Source organism: Melospiza georgiana, chromosome 1, assembly GCF_028018845.1.
Source record: "Melospiza georgiana isolate bMelGeo1 chromosome 1, bMelGeo1.pri, whole genome shotgun sequence".
NCBI classification, from domain to species: Eukaryota; Metazoa; Chordata; class Aves; order Passeriformes; family Passerellidae; genus Melospiza; species Melospiza georgiana.
Genome location: NC_080430.1, coordinates 94,421,110 through 94,441,387, shown reverse-complemented (window position 1 = coordinate 94,441,387; position 20,278 = coordinate 94,421,110). Strand labels below are relative to the sequence as shown.

At 44.5% G+C, this 20,278-nt stretch overlaps 1 protein-coding gene across 1 annotated transcript in view; it reads left to right on the top strand.

Annotated features, from left to right (window-relative positions):
* Window positions 1-395: 395 nt before the first annotated feature.
* The window catches only part of NR4A3 (nuclear receptor subfamily 4 group A member 3), a 31,362-nt gene continuing 11,479 nt past the window's right edge, over window positions 396-20,278 (top strand). The window contains exons 1-7 of the mRNA XM_058018528.1: window positions 396-795; window positions 3,265-3,420; window positions 5,983-6,869; window positions 9,077-9,206; window positions 10,168-10,340; window positions 15,622-15,821; window positions 16,993-17,171. Coding sequence (XP_057874511.1) covers window positions 5,985-6,869; window positions 9,077-9,206; window positions 10,168-10,340; window positions 15,622-15,821; window positions 16,993-17,171 — 1,567 coding nt within the window. The 5' untranslated portion in view covers window positions 396-795; window positions 3,265-3,420; window positions 5,983-5,984. The remainder of the gene's footprint in view (window positions 796-3,264; window positions 3,421-5,982; window positions 6,870-9,076; window positions 9,207-10,167; window positions 10,341-15,621; window positions 15,822-16,992; window positions 17,172-20,278) is intronic.

Below are 20,278 nucleotides of genomic sequence, written 5' to 3'. Positions count from 1 at the left end.
CAGTAAAGATAGAATAATTTTGTGATTATCACTATCTCAGTAATAATAATTATTGTTAATATTGTTATTATCAGCTTTGGGAGCCACTCGCCAGGCTGTGGCGGGCAGGCGGCCCCGAGGCGGCCGGCCGGCCGTGCCGTCCCGCTGCCGGCGGCTCAGCACGGCTCAGCCGGAGCTCCGCGCCGCTCCGCGCCTCTCGGCTGTGCGCGGCTGTGCACAGCTCGGCTCGGCTCGGCTCGGCGCGGTGCGGCGGGAGCGCGGCGCACACACTGGGGCGGGGGGGGGGGGGGTCAGTAGCGTCAGGCTCCCATGGCGTCACTATTGACGTTTCGCATTCCAGCCGCTCTATGGAGAGGCCGCTAGGGCTCCTCTCACATAAATGACGTTCAGAGAGAGGGAGCGGGAGAGCAGCGCAGAGAGGCGCCTCCGTCCCCTCTCTCCGGCGCAGGCACACGCGCACCCCGGGGCACTCGCACCGGGACGCGGGCACAGGTCCCGGCCCGGCTCCCGCCGCACACACACACAAAGGCACATCGCGGCGGCGGCCGCCGCTCGGCATCCCTCGCCCGCCCGCCTGCTCACTCCCTCCCTTCGCCCGGGGACGGGCTCCTGGCTCCTCAGGCTTTTTCAATCCTTTTCCATGCCTCGGGATAACGCACTCTCTGGACCTGCAGCTACCCGGAGTCTGAGGGATTTTGTGTCTCGGGTCCTGCCGCTGGACAGCGCCTACACACGCCTTTAAGGAAGCGGGCACCTACAAACTAGATGTAAAGACGGAACCTCCACAGCAACCGAGTACGTATGCGAGTGAACGGGAGCGGCTGAGGGAGAGGGACAGCGCGGCGTGTCCCCACTCCGTGAAAGTTGCGCCGGCGGGGTAGAGATGCTGGGGAGATGCCGGCGGCGAGCGATGCGGCTCAGCCGACGCGCTGCCGTGCCGGGCTCTCGCTGAAACTTTTCCCTCACCTTCCCCCCCTCCTCCCCCGTCCTCCCCGTGGATGTTCAATTGCCGCTCGTCTTCCGAGCGTCCCTGCCGTCTCGGCAACTGCTGCCGTGCGCGGGGCACTGCTGCTCCTCGCAAACGGGAGGGCTGTGGTTGAGCGGAGCGGGAGCCGGAGCCGGTGATACTAAGGTATTTCTGCTAGTTGTTGTCATGGAAATGATGCTGCCGGCGGCGGCGGGGAGTTTACAGCGCCGGTGATGAATGGCAGCAATTTGTCTCCCTCCTTTAGCCGCGCTCGGGAAATAGGTGGTTCTGTTTGCACAAGTTCAGCTGTCTAATAGGGACGGCGAGGCAGGTTGAGCTCATCTCACTTTGGGAGAGAGCAGCCCCCCTCGGCAGCCCAAAGAGCTCGCCCGAGAGGTAATTGCTGGAATGTGACATATTGTATTGAAATGAGACGGGATGTTTGCATGGCACGTCTGCCCGGCATCTGCTCCTCGGAAATGTGCACTTTTCCCTTCGGAGGTCAGGAGCGGTAACGAGGGGCCGCGGTGCCCCGGCACGGGCGTTACCGTGCGGGGAGGCTGGGCTGCGCCGCCGCTGCCCCGCTCCCTGCCCCCGCGGCGCCTCTCGCCTTTGCCTCCTCGCCTTAATAGCTGCGAAAGAAGTTTCAGTCTTGGAAAGAGGCGAGAAAGCGCGGGCGTTGGGTTGTGATATTATGTAGAGGGACAGTGGTCGGGACAGCATTATCGCGATAGCCTGTCCCGGGCGGCGATGCCGCTCACCTTAGAGCGGCTAGTTAAGAACGCTGTCACTTAACTTGCAATTTTTTGGATACGATGGGATCCGTGAGAGGATATTTCCCAGGGAAAGGGCGTAAACCACTGTTTTATGTAGGGGGATTAGTGTGTTGGGATAGGATTTTTTTTTCTCCAGGAAAAAAAAGTTTGGGAATGAATCGCTAACTTTTATCCAAGCCGCTTCACTCGATTACATTCTTCGCCCTATTTTTCTCTCCTCCGTGGAGACCGTTGTATGCTGGAGTCAAGCCCCGGTAAAAAACAATGGACTAAACCAGACCAGACGGTTTCTTCGGAGGTGAATCTCACGCGATCTCGTGGATATTTGCTGGAGCGACCGTGCGGCTCGGGGCGATCCCTCCCACTCCCCCCCCCAAAAAAATCGCCAGCTAACCGGCGGTGGAAATCCAGCACGAAACTTTTTAATTGAATGGAGCTTCCCCCTCCGCAGTCCCTCCCGGGTAAATGAAGGTTTCGAAACTCGCCTGAAGAAGTCACAATCACAATGGAGTGTTTCACGGTTTCCTCCTCGTATTACAGGGTGGGGAGGGGTGTCACTCGGGGCTGAATGTAAAGTGCACGGAGGAAGAAAAGAGCTTTGACAAGGGTAGTTATTTCCTCCTAATTTACAGCCCTTACGGCCCTGCGCTCCTGGCTCGGGCGGCGGCAGCCCGGAGGGGTGCTGCGTGGTTAAAAGCGCAGCGAGTGTCTCTAGGTAACCGGCGGCTCGGGGGGGCAGAGAGGAGCCCTAGGGCGCTCCGCGCCGAGCGGGAAACCGCCTCGTAGGAGATCGTAAGGGAACAAAACCCTCGGGAGAGAAAGGGATGAGCTGACAGGCGCTTAACACCCCAGGTGCTGGCGGGGGTTCAAAGGCGAGGGGCGCGGGGAAGGCGAAAGAAAGACGAGGAGCGGGAGAAAGAGTCGCCGGGGAGCGGCTTCCGTGGGCAGGGGCCGGCGCGGCCGAGCATCCCCCGCGGAGCCCGGCTGGCAGCGCCCCGAGGGTCGGGGGGAGGCGGCTGGGCTGCGCTCCCTGCCCCGCGCCGGCGATGGTGGGCCCGGAGACACCGCACAGGGTTAGCGGGGCCGGCAGGACATCTCCCTCGAGTGTGGCCGGTACCTTGCATAGAAACTCCCAGCCTGCTTTTCCCCTGTCTCTGCATCCCGAAAAGAGAAAGTTCTCACGGGGAAGTGGACGCTCGGGGATGCTGTCCCGCTTGTTGTAGTCACCCCGCCCGGAGTTCTCCTCTTGCCTTCCCCAGGCTCCTCTCCCGGAGAACAAACCGGCGGCTCCGTTGTCCCAACCCGGTGCTCTCTTGCCTTTTGTGCGATGAGGGAGCGGGAGCCGGCAGGAATGCGCTCCCCGGCCGGCTCCCCCTTCCCACCCGCGGGGCGAGGCGGGGGCTTGGCGGGGGGACGATGCCCCCGAGGCGCCGCGCCGGGGGGAGGCGGGGGGCTCCCTCCGCCCCGCCGGGCACCGCCGCCCCTGACTGTGCCTTGTCTCCCGCCGCCGCCGGCGGACAGAGCCCGGGTCGGAAGAGCGCCCCCCGCCCAGGCCAGGCCCCGGGCCCGCCTCCGCAGAGAGGTCCCAGCCGGCACCCACCCCGCCGCCGCCGCCGCCCGCCGCCGCCTCCGTCCGCACCTCCAGCCCCACCATTCAGCGCGCAAGATACCCACCAGGTAAGCTGCCGCTCCGGGAGAAGGGCGGGAGGAGGAGGGGAGGTCCTGGCGGGGCCCCTACTCTTCCCAAATCCCTCTGGCATCATCGGCCCCCGACGTCCCGGGGAGCTGAAATCCCGAAGGGATCAGAGCAGCGCGTGCCTTTCGCGGCGCTCTCGGCGATGCCGTGCCGGGGCACACGGCTTGCGAGCCCCTCGCCAAAGACGTGCCAGCTCCAAGGGGGGGCTGCTTGGGGGTGCTAATGTCCCTGTGAGGCGCCCCTGGCGCTAAACTGGGCATCCTTTATCCCACGTTCTCGCAAAGAAAGCAGAACACCATGGTAATAGCTCCCAATGTCCCTGCCCCGATGCTTTCAGCCATTCATTTAGGTTTTGATGACAGGTTGCTCGTTAATGCACCTCCTGTGGGGCCTTTTCTTTTCTTGTCTTAATATTGTTGGGTAAAGAAAAAAAATCCCAGGTTATTTACTTTGCGGGGGAATTAATACTGGTGCCCTAAGTGGAAAAGTAGGGGTTAGACTTAGACAAGTGCACTGGCAAAAGACGAGGTAGGAGGAGTCCCACAGAGCCAGGAGAGACCAGACCTTTAGGTTAGGGATATTTTTTCAGTCCTCCGGTCAGAGTTATTTTAGACTTCTGTTTTTCTACTCCACTTTGCACAGAATTCAGTGGCAGGACACTGTTATGCTCAGAAAAATGCAGGAAAAAAAAGGACATAATGATCTTGAACTCCTGCTCATTTTCTGAGCTAGCAAAAAAGCATTTTTCCTTCATAGAGCTGTGTATCAACATGTCCAGTTGTGACATTAGCTGTGAACTCACTCTGTTGTGTTCCTCCCTCAGTTCTCAGTGGAGGTGTGTGGAGAGAATTTCTTTCCCTTTTTATTTGATTAAGCACTGATCACTATGTTTTAACAGCCAGTCCTTAAACTAACAAATGATAATGATACGACTCGCCAGGAAATGTGTGTGTGTGGAATGGCATGGACAGAAATTGACAGGAAAAAAAAGAGAACAGCAGAATAATACATAAATAACATTGGGAGGCAAGGCTTAGGGGGGAGGGTTGTCCTGCCTCCTTCTTTAAGCTTTTGGATTTAAGGCAAAGAAGGTCTTAATTTCAGGAAACAGCACTATTTTTTTTTCTCAAATTTTAGGGTTTTCTCGAGAAGAAGAAAGATGTGAATGGTTTGTGTGACAGTGTGATAATTCGTAGTTTAAATATGATAGTGCTTAGTTTAAATATGTTTATCTGTAAAGCAGGCAGGAAAGAATTAAAAGTTGATATAACACAAATTATTTGGAATCCTGCATGCCAGGAGTGAATATTTTAAAATTGTAAGTGAAAAGAGTTCTTAAAATAATGAGGAAAACCTCATTATTTCCAAAGCAGTTTTTTTTTTTTTTCAATATGAATTATTTCTCAAGTGCTTTTGGAATATAAATTGCCATGATTAAGAAGAGATGAACTGCACTTAATTTTGATATACATTTTATCCATATTTACTTTTCTCTTTATGAGAAAATTTATACTAATTGATGCATTTTATTCCTCTGCTGTGGAACCAAAATACACCACACACTTTTAGTTCAAGTTGCAAATATTGGTCTAGAATCTCACAGTGTTTAGTCAGGCAAACCTCAGTGAATTGCAGAATTGGGTCTATTACTTCCTGTGACCAGCAAATTACATGGCAGACTAGTAGGAAATGTAAAAGAAAATAACAATCAGATCTTTTTAGCCAGGCACTGTGTTGCTTTGACCATCCCAGCTATTAGTGAACCACATTAAGTTTCATGACTAATGAATAAAACCAACTGTATTACTGGCCTCAACCTTGCTTTCCCATAAAAAGAGAAATGCCACATATCTTTTCTCCTACATTTTTGCAAATTGAAGGGGATGTCGTATCCTCCACTTTTTAAAGGAGAACATTCTACCAAAGATAAGCCTTGAAACTAATAATGAAACAGCAACCCTAAATTATTAGCTGACCAGAAATATTCTTCAAAGGTCCAGAGCTGAGTAAGCAAAATTGATGCAAGTCCTGAGTAGAAAACCTTGTGATTTGAGTAATTCCTCTGACATGCGCTGCAGATGCTGCTTCTTTTAAAATAAATATAATTTTTAATATTATGCATTTGATAACCTCGTTTACTCTTCGTGAAAATTTTACAGCATGATTTGAAGGCATAGAGAGGTAGATTTAGAGTCATAACTCTTCTCGTTGTGCTTATCTAATTCTCATTGACACCTATGTATATTAAGCAGCAGATGTAGGGCAGCTTGAGATGGATTCTTCTCTCACTGACACTGGTATAATATAAACTGGTGAGTTTCTCCCTTGACTAGATGAGAGCAGACTCCTAGTACTGAATGCTTAGTTGCTCCCTGGTGCATATTTCTTGTTGAAAGCAAAAGGCTCGAGGCTAATTTAAATGTCCGAATGGGAGTTGGGCGCCTATGTGAGCTCTGGGAAAGCTCTAGGAAGGAAGTTTGTGATGCCTGGGCCACAGCCTGGTGCCCTGGGCCTGTTGTTGACGCGCCCCTTTGCCCTTGCAGATATGCCCTGTGTGCAAGCGCAGTATAGTCCTTCACCGCCCGGTTCGAATTATGCATCCCAGACCTACGCCTATGGCTCGGAGTACAGCTCAGACATCATGAACCCCGACTATGCCAAGCTGACCATGGACCTGAGCAGTACCGAAATCACTGCCACTGCCACCACCTCCCTTCCCAGCTTCAGCACCTTTATGGAGGGTTACTCTGGCAGCTACGAGCTCAAGCCTTCCTGCCTCTACCAAATGCAAACTGCCTCCTCTGGCCAGAGGCCCCTCATAAAGATGGAAGACACCCGGCTGTCCCCGTACCAGCCCTCATTGCCCCCGTCTACAGATGAGGGGATGCCCAGCACTTCCATGTACTTCAAGCAATCGCCACCCTCCACGCCCACCACGCCGGGCTTCCCTGCCCACCAGGCCCTGTGGGATGAGCCCCCGCTGCAGCCCACGCAGACCTGCCTGCCTCCCGGGCACCTGATGGACGCCGCCCCCATGAAGACCGTGCCTCCGCGCTTCCCTCTCTTCCACTTCAAGCACTCTCCTCCGCACACGCCGTCCGCGGCCGCCCACATGTGCTACGACCCGGCCTCGCTGAGCCTGCCCCTGGGCTCCGACAGGCCCGCCGCCAGCCAGGCTCCCATGGAGGGCCATTCCTACGGGCTTCACCTGGCCAAAAGACCAGCCACCTTAGCCTTCTCACCGCTCGGCCTCAACGCAGCCACCTCCAGCCTGATGGGGGAGAGCAGCGGCAGCGGCAGCAGCGGCCTCCCGTCCCCTCCCAGCCGGAGCTCCTCGTCCGGGGAAGGCACCTGCGCTGTCTGTGGAGATAATGCCGCCTGCCAGCACTACGGGGTGCGGACATGCGAGGGCTGCAAGGGCTTCTTCAAGGTGAGAGATCCATGCTCTGCTCCCCCCCCTGCTTGATCCCAACTCACTTCCCACCCTCTCTGTCCTGACGTGCTCCTGGTCCTGACCTGGGGCTTCAGGGACATCGTGTGCTGAAACTCAGGCCCCCACAGCAGGGTGGGAGGGGCGCCCAAAGTTTTTGAAGGTCAAGGAAAGCCTTGTGTAGGATAAAAGGATCAGCCAGTCTCAGCTGAGAAGAGGCCATGGCAGTGATCTGGGGGAACCACCTCTGGTCTGCCAGCACTCCTCAATGAAACGTAGGTCACCCCAGTTTCAGCTATAAACGGCATTTATTCTGTAGTGAAACTCATCTGGACTACATTCAGCCTGGGTTTTACTCAGTCACCAATTCAAATTACACTTTGTTTTTAGGTGAGAAAAAAACCCCTGAAACTGTAAAGCTCACTTAATATTTTAGGCAGTGGCAGTAGTGCCCTTTGCTTTGCAGGGAAAATTGGCGTGAGGAGGAATGCAGGGTGGTCAGCACCGGGAAGAAACTGGTTTCACTCAGGGGACAAACCCAAGTACTCCTGGTTGCTTTTGGTTGCTGCCTTGTCATTCCCCTTCAGCTCAGGAGCCCGGGGAGCCCTTCCCAAGGGAAAGCTGCCTGCAGAGCAGTGACTAAGCACTGCACGGGGTCCCGGTGCCTGCTCTGCAATGCTACTCTGCTACTCTTTGCAGCTGAGTAGCAACCCAAATAACTTGCACACAGCAGTTTCTCAGCTGCAACTTTGCGCTTATATTTTCAAGAGTTGATTATACTCTTTAGATCTTAGGTTTGGGTGCTTTGTAATTTCCTTTCAGCAGAGTTTGAAGGTCCAGATTCCAGTATTAATTTCAGAAATAGCTTGTTTAAGGGAAGAGGTTGTGATTGACTTTTGGTAGGATGGTTCTGCGCAGCAAGTTTAAGTTTAAGATTTGAAACATTTGGGGGTTGATTTTGTATATTTCTTCTTGCTAAGATAGCAGTTATGCCCTTATTCTGGTAAAAGATACAATGGGAACAAAACCAGTCCCAAAATATTTGGGGAGAGGGCTTATAACATTTTTTTATTGTAGGTGGAGTTGTCAGTGTTACTTAATAATAATCTTTTGACCACGTGGTAATACACACGTCTCCTATAAAACTAATTTGTTATTTAAATATAACTAGAAAAGGGAACACAAATAACATGGAAATAGCAGCTCTTTTTATCCCAAACCTGCCCCTGTGGAAATCAATAGCATATCCTTGAGTTGCAACAGCACCTAATTCTGCAAAATTAAACTGTTTTCAGCTGCAAATCACAATGAACAATATTTCCTGTATCTCATACATTCAGTACATTGAGGCTGTTATTTGATAACAAACACAAATTATGGAATAAAATTTATCCATTAATTTAATTGCAGTTAAAGATTTAATATTGAATGTTGAGTTGATCAATTTGTTCCTGGTGTCTTTTCTAGTAATACCTTTTTGAATGTTATTTATTGATGTATCTTTGATTTTAAGCATGGCAGCATGATATGTTTTTGCATTGATATTTGTTACATTCTTGCAACGCTTACCAGGTTTCTATACATTTTAATTTTGCTTTATTTTTTTCAACATGACTTTACAGTTAATTAAATTTACATAACTGTGTCATCATTCTGTCCTTTTTCTTCAGGTCAGGTTAACTTTCCCAGAGTATTTAGCCAAACACATTTTGTAGGGGTTGCTGGTGTTTTTATTTTTCTCCCTGATGATTTTAATGGCTAACCAAACCAGTTATTGTGGTATTTGACTAACAATAGTGATAGCAAGAGAAGTACATTGCAGATCATTTTGATTTTATTTTAATAAGGTCAGCAATAATCAAGGGAATGAACCAAGTAGAAAATTGTTCCCAAAGGGATATTAAAAGCGGAGATAATCTAATCCCCAAAGGTAGATGTGATGACCTGGTAATTTCAGATATGATTTTATCATTCAAAGTTGCCTGTCTCCAGAGACTTGCTTCAGAAAAATCCTAGATGATTTTCATTGTCAGCAGCTAGCACTAATAAAATTGTTTTTCCTGCAGGCTAGTGTGTTAGGAAATTAATTTTATCTAATTATATGAATTGCACTGTCACTTTTCATGTTGTAATTAAAACACATTTTGTCAGGTTCTAAGCTGCTCAAGAAACAATCAGTTTACTATCTTTGTGTTGCATTTTTGCAGAGAACAGTTCAGAAAAATGCAAAATATGTTTGTCTGGCAAATAAAAACTGCCCAGTGGACAAGAGACGTCGTAACAGATGCCAATACTGCCGGTTCCAGAAGTGTCTCAGTGTCGGCATGGTTAAAGAAGGTAAGGACTCTGGCTATTTATGATCCCAGAAAACTAAAATATTATGTTTTATGAATCTGTGTCTTTGTGTGTGTGTGTGTGTGAGAAAGCATGGATGTCTCTACAATAAATTTGACAGTGATGAGATTCATAACTTACCCCAAAATATGTGCATTTATGTAATAATGTATTGATTTTATGCTTTTCACCCCTATTATCATATTTAGACCATAGACCCCAGAGTTCAAGAACAGCGAGGTCACAAGAGGATAATTTGACAGTGGCCAAAATATCTCCTTTATTAACTTTGAACATTGCTCGATAATGCTGTTGGCTTCCCCTTGTTCTCTCACTGGGGGCTGCACTGGATTGTGTGCATTTTGACATAGGATCTCGTTTCATTCCCATAAGCTGATTGTAAATTTGCAATTAATTTAAATGGAAACAGGATCAACTCATTAGTCCCAATTCTGCAAATATTTAAGCATGTGAGTAATATTGTGTGAGCAGTCCCATTGCAAATACTGACATGGATAATATAACCTATATAGTGAGACCGTATTTTTTCAAATGCTTTAAGAAAGCTGAAATTACTTTGAATGAATGCCTCTGCCATTTAAAAGGCACACTGCTAGTAGAAACATTAAAATCTGTGTTTCACATTCAGCTTGTTTTCAGCAGTGGAGTGTCACAGGCACAAGTGCAGGGGCACACTGACATGCTGCAAACAAAGCATGGACACAAGGAACACAGCTGGGCTCTCACTAAGCAGCTACATTGCTGCTTACAATCGTAGGTCTGACACAGTTCTGGTGCCATTTGTGTTCCTTTGCAATCAAAGGCATCAAGAGCACATGCTGAAACTGGAGAACACTTATTTTTACTGGTCTGGCCACCGTAAGGAAAGCGGGCTGTTCATTCTGATCCATCATTTGCTGGTACCTTCACAACTGATTCCCTTGGGATTTTTTTTTTCACCTAGTTGTCCGTACCGACAGCCTGAAAGGGAGAAGAGGTCGGCTGCCTTCCAAACCAAAGAGCCCCTTACAGCAAGAACCCTCTCAGCCCTCCCCGCCCTCTCCTCCCATCAGCATGATGAATGCCCTCGTTCGAGCTTTAACCGACTCCGCGCCCAGGGAGCTGGACTATTCAAGAGTATGTCTCACTTTCCTTTCCCCGTTTGCTTTCCGCGCAGAAATGATTTGCACGCTGCATTTCTCCTTACCAGCTGCTTTGCCAAAATGAAATTAAGTGTGAAATTTGGATGAGGGTAGAAATCGGTCCAGCCAGCCGTTGTCTTTTCGTGATAGGTGGACAATGAGAGGAAAGGAAGGGCAGTAGATATTAGTGTTAGTAACTATTCATTGTGAGGATCTCAATCACAAAAAATGATCTAATAATCTGCAGTATATTCAGTGGCTGAGTTAAAGCAAAAATGCATGGATAAATAGAGCATTCTTCTTGCAAAAAGGCTGTGCCAAAACACAATCAATTATGATGTCATTGATTAACCAGGAGCAGTACTTGTATGTCCAATATCTTTAATTCCATTTTCTGAAGGCTAAAATTTAATAGCATTTCCCTAATATTCAGATAGAAGGGTTGCAAAGTGTGACACTGGATGGATAAGACCATTCCTGTTGAAATCAACAGGAATTTTGCCATTATTTAAATGGGAATAGGGTATGCTTTGGATACCCCAGCCTAGATATTCCTTCAGTAAAACTCACATTTTTAAAACAAGCCTGTTAAAATTAAAATTCTGAAAAATCAGCAAAGCTTTACCAAAGATCATATATTTTTGTAACCTTGTTCTTTAATGTAGCATAGTCACAATTTAAATATTCATGGAATATTCTGAAAGCTGAAAAAAAAAGTTCTGTAGTTATTAAAATACAGCATTGAAATGACTTGTTAAATACAATTTTTAGGCATGTTGATATAGGATAAGAAAAAAACTACAGCTACGGAAAAACAAGATCAAATTCTTCCCCCTTAAAGAAATATGATTAAATTTGAGATTGTTTAAAAATAGCAGCTGTACTCAGACAATAACTCCACTGGCCATTTATCACTTGTTGCTAAGTAATATTTAATCCTAAAGTATATTTACTGCAATTATATAAAAATTACATTATGCTATTTTAGACTATACTTATATACATAATTTAGCAATTTAAAGCATGCTGTAACGTATTTTCTTCAAACTATTCTGGAAGTATTAAATCATATTATTTTTCAAGTTATTATCAAGAATTTAGCTGTTCAGTGTCTGACAACCTACTATAAGGAGAATGCATTAGCCATATCTACATGTACCTTAACTTACCCAGAATGTCTCAGGGATCGTTCTGCAAATACCAAGGTGTGTGACAAGCTGTGCTCTTTGATAGAAATCTGCTGGGTTTCACAGAATTGCAGGAGTCCAGGGGCCATAGTTTGTATTTATTTATTGATACAAAGTTCTTTTGCATTTACAGAAAACTGAACAAAAATTATGTACTTGTATGTGACTTTTTTCATTGTCCTGCAGTAATTATTTCTCTTTTAATGAAAACAGCCCACAGATTTAATTGTTGAACAATTCTGTTGGACTTTACACAGAGCATATGATTGACAGTAAATTAATTTAGTCTTGGTAGCTAAAAGATTAAGTATGATTATCTGTTAGGACATATTAATATCTAAGTTTTTCTTTACACTAAAATATATTATAGTCTGTTATGCCCGGTGGTGCTGAAATGACAAAAATATTCTGCAAGAAATAAGTAGATTCTTATTTTTTTCAAAGACCCTTATACTTACTTTGAAAAGTTAGGGGAGGTCAAAAAACAAATGCTGTGTAAAGAGCAAGATAAACTGAATTTAATGAATTTAATGAAACATATAATAAACACACTGCAATGCTAAAATATTCCTATGAAGAATAATCCTGTACGTGTAAAGAATAATTTATGGCACATTCAGCTAGGCTGTGACCCTGCTGAGCACCACAAATGGGCAGATCTGGAGACCTGGCTTTGGAGTCAGCCCTGACACTTCTGCTGATACGACCTTAATGTTTAGCCTGGTCTTCGTGTTTACAAGCTGTAATATCTTGACCATCTTAAAACTACTGATAAAAGTTTCAGAGAAAAGTGTGTATCCCTTCTCTCCAGAAAACCCTGTAGAGACACACACTCACAGAGCAACCCAGGAAAAAAACAAAACCCAAAATAAATTACATAAGCTACAAACTTTACACCAAAACATTGGAAACAGTTCTAGTTCAGAACATGGCTGCTTTTCATCTCAGCACTGGTTTTAACTTACCAGTCCACAGCCGTGGTATATTTAGGTACTTGGTTTCAAAAGGCAATTGCCAAGGGCTGTAGTCTGGTCTCACACCTGTTTACTGGTACAATTCCCTGAGTTTACGCTTTTAAGGAAGTGAGATGAGAAACAGACCCTTGCCATTCATATTCATGCAGAGTAGGCACCCATGTAAATAGAAATGTTGCCTTTTCAGAGGGGGAGTGCAGCATTTAGGCAATAATCCCCCCCTTCCTGGGCCACAAAATTAAGCACAAATCATGGCTTTTGGAAAAATGAGTGTAGGCTTTCTTCTGTGCAGAGAAATTATTGTTAGGCTTTTGCAGCTGTAGCCGTCGATGAAGGACTGATGAAAGCAGGCAAAGGGCAGAGCTAAGTTGTGCTGTCGGGCTTCCCAACCTCAGGCTTTCCAAATCTCTTCAGATACAACATACAAATTAATGTTGCTTGCTGCACGTGCAACCCCCTCCTTAAGTAACAGTCATATTTCATTTCATTCCCAAAGGAGCTCCAAGGAAGGGAGGGGGGCAGAGCTTTGTCTTTTGTATTTCTCCCGGTTTGCCTCCAGTTTGCACAGGGCAGGTTTAGAAATGCAGATCGGAGGGAGCCCTTCCGTCCTGTGACGCCTCCTGACCAAGAGCAGGATTGCCAGCTGTCTTGGTCACAAGTTAGGTCAAATATCACTTCTTCTCCATGAAATAATCATGGAAAAAACCCACAACTGTGGTGCATGAAACAGAAACATAGATATTGTTTATGGTTACTTGTATGCTCCTAAGCCTATTACAGGTAAATAATATTTTAACAACTCTTTGTAAGTGCTAATACTTTATAGTGAGCAGTGATGTATTGCAGCAGCTGAAAATTATACAGTTCCATCTAATCTTTTACCTTTCTTCTAAAATTGCTGTCGTGGGATAGACTATGCAAAAAATTGCAGGTTATAATTTTTTAGATGCATTTAATTTGATTCAGTGCCCAGTGTGGGGTATACCACACGGTAGCAATCACAGTTACATGACATAATGCAGCATTCAGCTTCATAAGAAAATGTTAAAACTTTGCCTTACCTTTGCCAAAGGAATGTTTTATAAATATTGGGAACAAATTAACACCTGGCATAATTACTCTGAGTTGTGATGAGTTATATTTAGAATGAACCCCTTCAGAATGGGTTTCTCTTTTCCTTTTGTTTTCCTTCTTCTTTACTGCTCAAAGGATCAAGGATATATCTCAACTTAGCAATACCTGTTGTGAGGCAGGAGTTTCCTTCAGCCTGTTTCGTTTCCCTGTGTAGTAAGGGTCAGAGTCATGGTCAGCCCCTGTGTAGCAAAGCACATCTCCCAGTGCCAAAATGCACACTTGTTGTGGTTTGCTCTGCATGGTTGCTTCTAGAGGGTCCAGGACATGTGTGGTGTCTGAAAAAGCAAATTGTCTTTGCCTACCCATTAATTACCTGTGTGAATCTTGCTGCAGTCCAAGGTGATTCTTGCTGCTTGAGTGTCCTCAACTGCTCCATTCAAGTGGGGGTCTGAACACATAAATATTATGCAGCATACATGTTCTACTGTTGCTCCCCGTCTTCTCTGTATTGTGGCCTCTACCTGCGTCAGTGTCACAGGATCCTTTGGAGCAGCTGAGGCAAAATTTGTCTTTATATGAACTTCAAAAGAAGGATTGCACGTGTTTCACCAGCTGATTAGGGATGTGAGCTGGAAGGCACCGTGAGAAACTCATGCAGTTAGGGTTTGCTAAGCAGAACAGAGTCACTAAGAGCTAGTACCAGTAACCAGATGCAGACAGAGGTCTCTAGGATTGCTGTGGTTCTCCCATCAGTCAGCAACTCTGACATTGTGTCCTTCATCCCTTACCTGCCAACAGCAATGAGCTCCAGCTAGGAGAGGCAGAGTACAGGACAGCTGCCTGACAAGTTCTGCTTGCTGCCCCATCCCTCTGTCCTGCACAGAGGTGACTTTTGGGTGATACTTGCAGCCCATGGTTGTAATATGGTCCTCCCATGCTGCCAGACCACTGTTACTGATGGGGAAGGAGTTTTTTCTGCTTCCAGTCTGGCTTGGAGAGTTGCTGAAGTGGCCTTTAGGCTGATGGACTCAAGCCTAAGTGCCTGTGGGAAGTTGTTTCCAAGGAGTATGCAAGCTTCTTTTGGCTGTGCACACTACCTCAGCCTTTCTTTGGCTGAACCCATACGAGAGAGAGTGGATATGAAGTCTCTCCCAGAAATAACCCAGCAGGTGTCTGATGATGAGGATGTTACTACAGTAAATGCCACATTATTCAGTACCTGCTCAGAAAACCAGCAGCACTTTCCAAGCACAGAATTAGACTAAGCCACAAAAGCTCCTGTTTTATTTTCTGCCAAGAAAGAGAGAGCAGTGTCAAAGGAGTGACAGGGATCCACTGGTGATGAAGTAGGAGATAGTGGGGAGGGAGCTGTCAGAGGGTCACAGGGAAGCTGAGCAAGCTGAGACTGTCAAATGGTTGCCTGGAAGAGTTATGGCCACATAAGCAGGATAATAGGTTCTGCTGAACCTCAAATGCTTCAATTTGAAGGATAAGAGGTGATATGGGGCAGCTGGTTTACTTTGAACCAATTCTGTATTCAAATGAAGCAATGCTGCATGTGTCAGATAAAATGTGATTTATCTTATGTGTCTGTATCACTGTCAGATAAAATGCACTTTGTGAGGTTTTGGAAGAAATCTGCATTTCTGACATACTGAGACAAATTCATCAATGGGAAAAGTGTTTCATTGTAGTAAGCCAAATAATGTTCCTCTTCTAGTGTGGTGCAAATTATCCTACCCACCAGCTTTCTATTTCTGTTTACTAATAGCATATAGGTACTTGTAAAATGTGATATTATATTTTAGTTATAAATTTGAAATTACTTCTATACATATGGAAATATTTTTGTAATATCTGTCTGAATAGCAAAATGCCTGTAGGTAACCAAATAAGTAGGTAGATGTAGACCTATTTTTATGTCTTTATTTATAATACCAGCTTTGCCACAGAAGGAAATGTTGTCAGGCAAATAATGCTGTATGTTTCACAGAATGCCCTTAAATGCATATAACCTTGCTTTCTGTGGCTTTCATTTTAGTACTGTTCCACTGATCAGGCTGCTGCAGGCACAGATGCAGAACATGTACAACAGTTCTATAATCTTCTGACTGCCTCCATTGACATAACTAGAGGCTGGGCAGAAAAAATCCCAGGATTTACTGACCTCCCAAAAGAAGATCAGACATTACTCATAGAATCAGCTTTTTTGGAGCTGTTTGTACTAAGACTCTCCATCAGGTAACTATTTGTTTAATTTCCTCTTAAGATGATGTGAAAAATCATCCATCTGAATGTTTTTAAGGAATAAATATGGCACTATCTTTGAACATTGTCATTTGTACCAAGAAAAAAGCACAAAACATTGGCAATGTCTGCATACAAAGGATATGGTGTTTAATTTGTTTTACACTGCAGGAAAAATCAAGAAGGTGATTTAAAAAGAGATCATAGGTGTCACTAATGTGCTTCTTTTATTTGATCTGTCCCATCTTCCTCCTACATAGTAATCAAAATTGATCCTCAGGTACTATTTGAGCAAGTCTGCTTTGTACTCATGAGTATGAAATATAGAAACACACTTCAAGTATGAGTTTTTTTTCTTTTCCCTTTTTCTTCTGTTTTTGAAAGGGATGAAGAAGATTTAAAATCTTATTCAGATTGGTTTTCTTTTTAATACCAAGTTATTTAATAGAGTGAGATGCTGTTTGTCACTCTAGCACTAGTTAAGACACTTTACTGATTTCACTTTCAGGAACTGGCAAAATTGCAGACTGGTGATTTCAGTTATGCCCATGTTTATTTAAGTTGAAAATGACCTTTTCATGTGTTTTTTCAACAAAAATATTTGTAATGGAGAGGGAATAAGAGGAGAGCTTGGCTGTAATTTCTCTCTTGCACACAGGTTTTCATATAAAAGAGTTTATGCAGTTATGTGTGTTGTCCTGCATTACTGCATGTGTTCTCCATTTTTTTTTCCTTGCCAATTTTTACAATCTGAAAAAAGCAGATGATACTAAGTAAATGCTGAGGGTTGCAGAACCTATCTTTTCATTAGTTTTGTATATCAAAATGCACTCAGTATTCCTTTGGTTCAAACATACAGTATTTAATGCAAAATGTCTTCTCTGTTTATGCCTTTGGGCAGGACCAAAATCTTAACTAATTAGACAGTCTACACCACATGCTGCAGCTAACCTCAGGCTTATAACTCTACCAAGTAAGCAATCACAGAAGCTTGTTTGTTGTACTTTGGCCCCGAGGGAGAAACATATTGTCAAACGTGAATGCCCACATATGTCTCAGGATTATATGCCTTGGATTTTAAATGACAGACGCTTCAATACTGGTTATGCATTTTTCTGTAAAGTAGAAGATGCATTTATAATTTTTTCAATTGTTTTTATTTGAGGTCTGATACTGCTGAAGATAAGTTTGTATTCTGCAATGGACTCGTGCTTCATAGACTTCAGTGCCTTCGAGGATTTGGGGAGTGGCTCGACTCTATTAAAGACTTTTCCTTAAACTTAAAGAGCCTTAACCTTGATATCCCAGCCTTAGCAAGTCTATCAGCTCTAACTATGATTACAGGTAAGTGCTCCTTTGTTAACAGAAAGCTTCGACTCTAGTGCTTTGCTTTATAATAGATTCAAGCAATTTCAGTTAATTTAGCTATATTCAGGGTGAAGTGATTATGATTTTTAAGCATTAACATGACCAAATTGAAATTGTGGATTAACATTAAGCCATCAGACACCCTTCTTAAATAAAGTCTAACTATTTCTTTGCAGCTTCATTGTTTTCTCAGAATAGTCTCCAAAAAGCAAACTGCTTCCAAGCAAATTGTGTGGCTCCTGCAAAAATATTCAAGATACTTTCTGAAGTCCCAGAAAATTTCAGTGAAATTACCAGAGCTAAGTCTTCTGTGTAGGAATGGTAATATCAAGGCAGCTTGAAACCTAGAAGCCATACAGCTAGCATAGCTCATCTCAGCAAGATAGCTAGACCAGAAAAAGTGCTCCATGAGGGCAGGCAGGCTGCATTTGGTAACCAGGCTAGCCTAGGTATTCCATGTACTGCTTTTCTGAGAGACAAAAATCAGAGAATAATGAGAAAAAAAATCACATTTCACAGTTGTACAAAAGCTTTTGGGTGTGCATGTGACTGTATGACCCTTTCTGCCTGCTGGGGTGAACAGCAGGAAACTAATGTCAGAGTCTGCCAAATTTGTCCAATAAGTACAAAACAGGGCAACATAACCTTTTAAAGTGTAATTTTTGCATTCCTGAAACAATAAAGCCCAGCATACCTTGGGCATCTTGCAATAGAAGAGTCATGGCTGATGGCAGCATAAGGAGTTGGGAGAAAGGGTGTCTGAGACCCACACAGCAGAATTTGGAGCACAAGTCATCTCCACAAAGAGCCTCACACTCATATCAGAAAAACTGATAGTTTAACAGTGCAACTGTGTCATCAGTGTGAGACAGGGCTTCAGTGTGCCCTGAGCTGGATCTTCCTAGGGATGCTTATAAGCTCCACTTGGATAGATACTGATTTCCTTCTGCGTTTCAGGCATCTACTACTTTGCAGGCAGTGGCCTCAACAACACCAGCTGTAGTCTTTATTTTAGATGGGATGAGAATGATGTCAGGGCAACCCTGAGATAAAACACTCAATGACAGATATAAAAAAATAGAATTGGCCAATTCCTGCTGACGTTTGCGGGGCCAAGGTTTTGGGTTCAGAGTTTGCACAGTATGCTGTCTTCCTGCATTTTGGTGAAGGGTTAGTGTATGTATGTATCTCTTTGTCTCTTAAGCATTTTCAGGTTTTTTATTAATTTTTGTTAATTTCTTCTGCAGTTGGAAAGGGTACTTTAAGATCTAGATTCCAATTTCTTTGATAAAACATTTAAGACCAGAATAACTCACTGGAGCTGCTTTACTCTGTATAAAAAAATTCCCAAAATGAGTGGTACGTGTAAGTCAGAAAGAACAAGTCAGAAAAAACATTCCCAACTTTTTTTTTTTCTTCTGTGTATATACATCCACTGGCATATGTTCACACCTACTTACATATATGTACTATAAACACCTACATGTATGTGTATGTGTGTGCATATTTATATACATGCATAATGTATTTATGTATGTATATGCATTTAGATAACTAAATCAAGGACAGGTGCTGTCCCTGTAGATATTTACATGCAGGCATATATGCTCATATATATAGCACATATGAGTGATTTAGATTATTAACTATATATGAGATATGTCTTTTTTAGGTAGCCATAGGTATTGTGTTGTTGATTATCCTCCTGGACACCAAGAGTATGCAGACTGATGAACAGGATTCCCAGCAAGCTACGTGAATGTAGCAAAAGCAAATGTATAGGAGGAAAACTCACTGCCCTTACAAAGCCACGTTCTGTTTTAGCATGGTAATTTGTTCAGTTAAGCACTGCTTGCTTGGCCTTACATGAGGAGTCAGAGTTGTCCAGTGGCTGGCTCAGTTCACCCTAGGATAATTAGAAACAGGTTTTAATTGCATACGTCCCACATTTCTTTCTTTCCTTGATCACAACACTTCCAGGAGTTTGCTATATTGTGGTGGTCTTCCCAAAGTTTCCAAACAAATGGAAGCCATTGTTGCCTTTAAAAGGAGACAATTTCTGTATATAGAAGCTTTAAGATTTTCTCTGTCAAGTTTCTCTTGATTATCTCTTCTGTGTGAGATGGTGTTTAAAATTAATGTTGTTTTCTGCTTATTCTTTTATTTCGTGAGGCTGGTATATCTCTGCTGATTTGTTCTAAGGACAGCATGTATTTTCATGTGATCTAAATTAGACCAAAGCTCTAGTGACTTATATTCACAGGTTTCAGATATCCAAGGGCAGTTAGCTAACTCAGGGACTCAGCCAGAAATTTGGTCACCTGAAAACAGATAGCACTGTATAATGAAGAACAATGTTAAAAATAAAACATGCAAGAGGAAATCAGGTGATTCTAGCTAGTGTATTGAAATTTTTTATTCAGGAAAACCTTGAGATTTGGCTCTGATGTGGCATCCCACAAGAAATGGCTTCTTGTCTCCTCCCTGCAGTTTGAGTATGATAAACCATGTGATGGTTTTCAGCTAGTCACACCAAAAGAGAAAAAATAACAAAGAGAAAATTGGCAAAGATGAAACCTGAAGAAGTCTGAACTGTTGAACATTTTTAAGCATTGTTTTGAAGCTTGGCTTAGATTTGGATGGGTGGTTTAGGTGCCATTCTTTATCTCCAGGGAAGGCACCTTTTCTCCTGTAATGGACTGTTGGAAGCAATGGGTAGTTGGCAAACTCTGCTTCAAGCCTTTTCTGTCAGTCAGATCAAGGAAGAACAACCTTTCCCAGGAACACAGGATATCCAAGTATTGAGTACCACTGTCTTTTGTCTTAAGAGAACTTCATACATTTCATGGGGCCACAGCAGGGGTGTTGTGTCTGATGATTTTTGGACAAGCTGGTGGTCAGAGGGACACCCAAGGCCCTATCTCTGGTCTGATTCCAGCAGGTAGGGAATCTGACCATGGTTCTTCCGTGTCCCAGGTAGATATCCGTGTCACTAGGCTTCAAAATAAGAAGTGAGAAAGCTTTCTTTTCTGAATCTAATTGTTTGCCTTTAGTAACAACGCTGTAAAACCAGAATGCTGCCT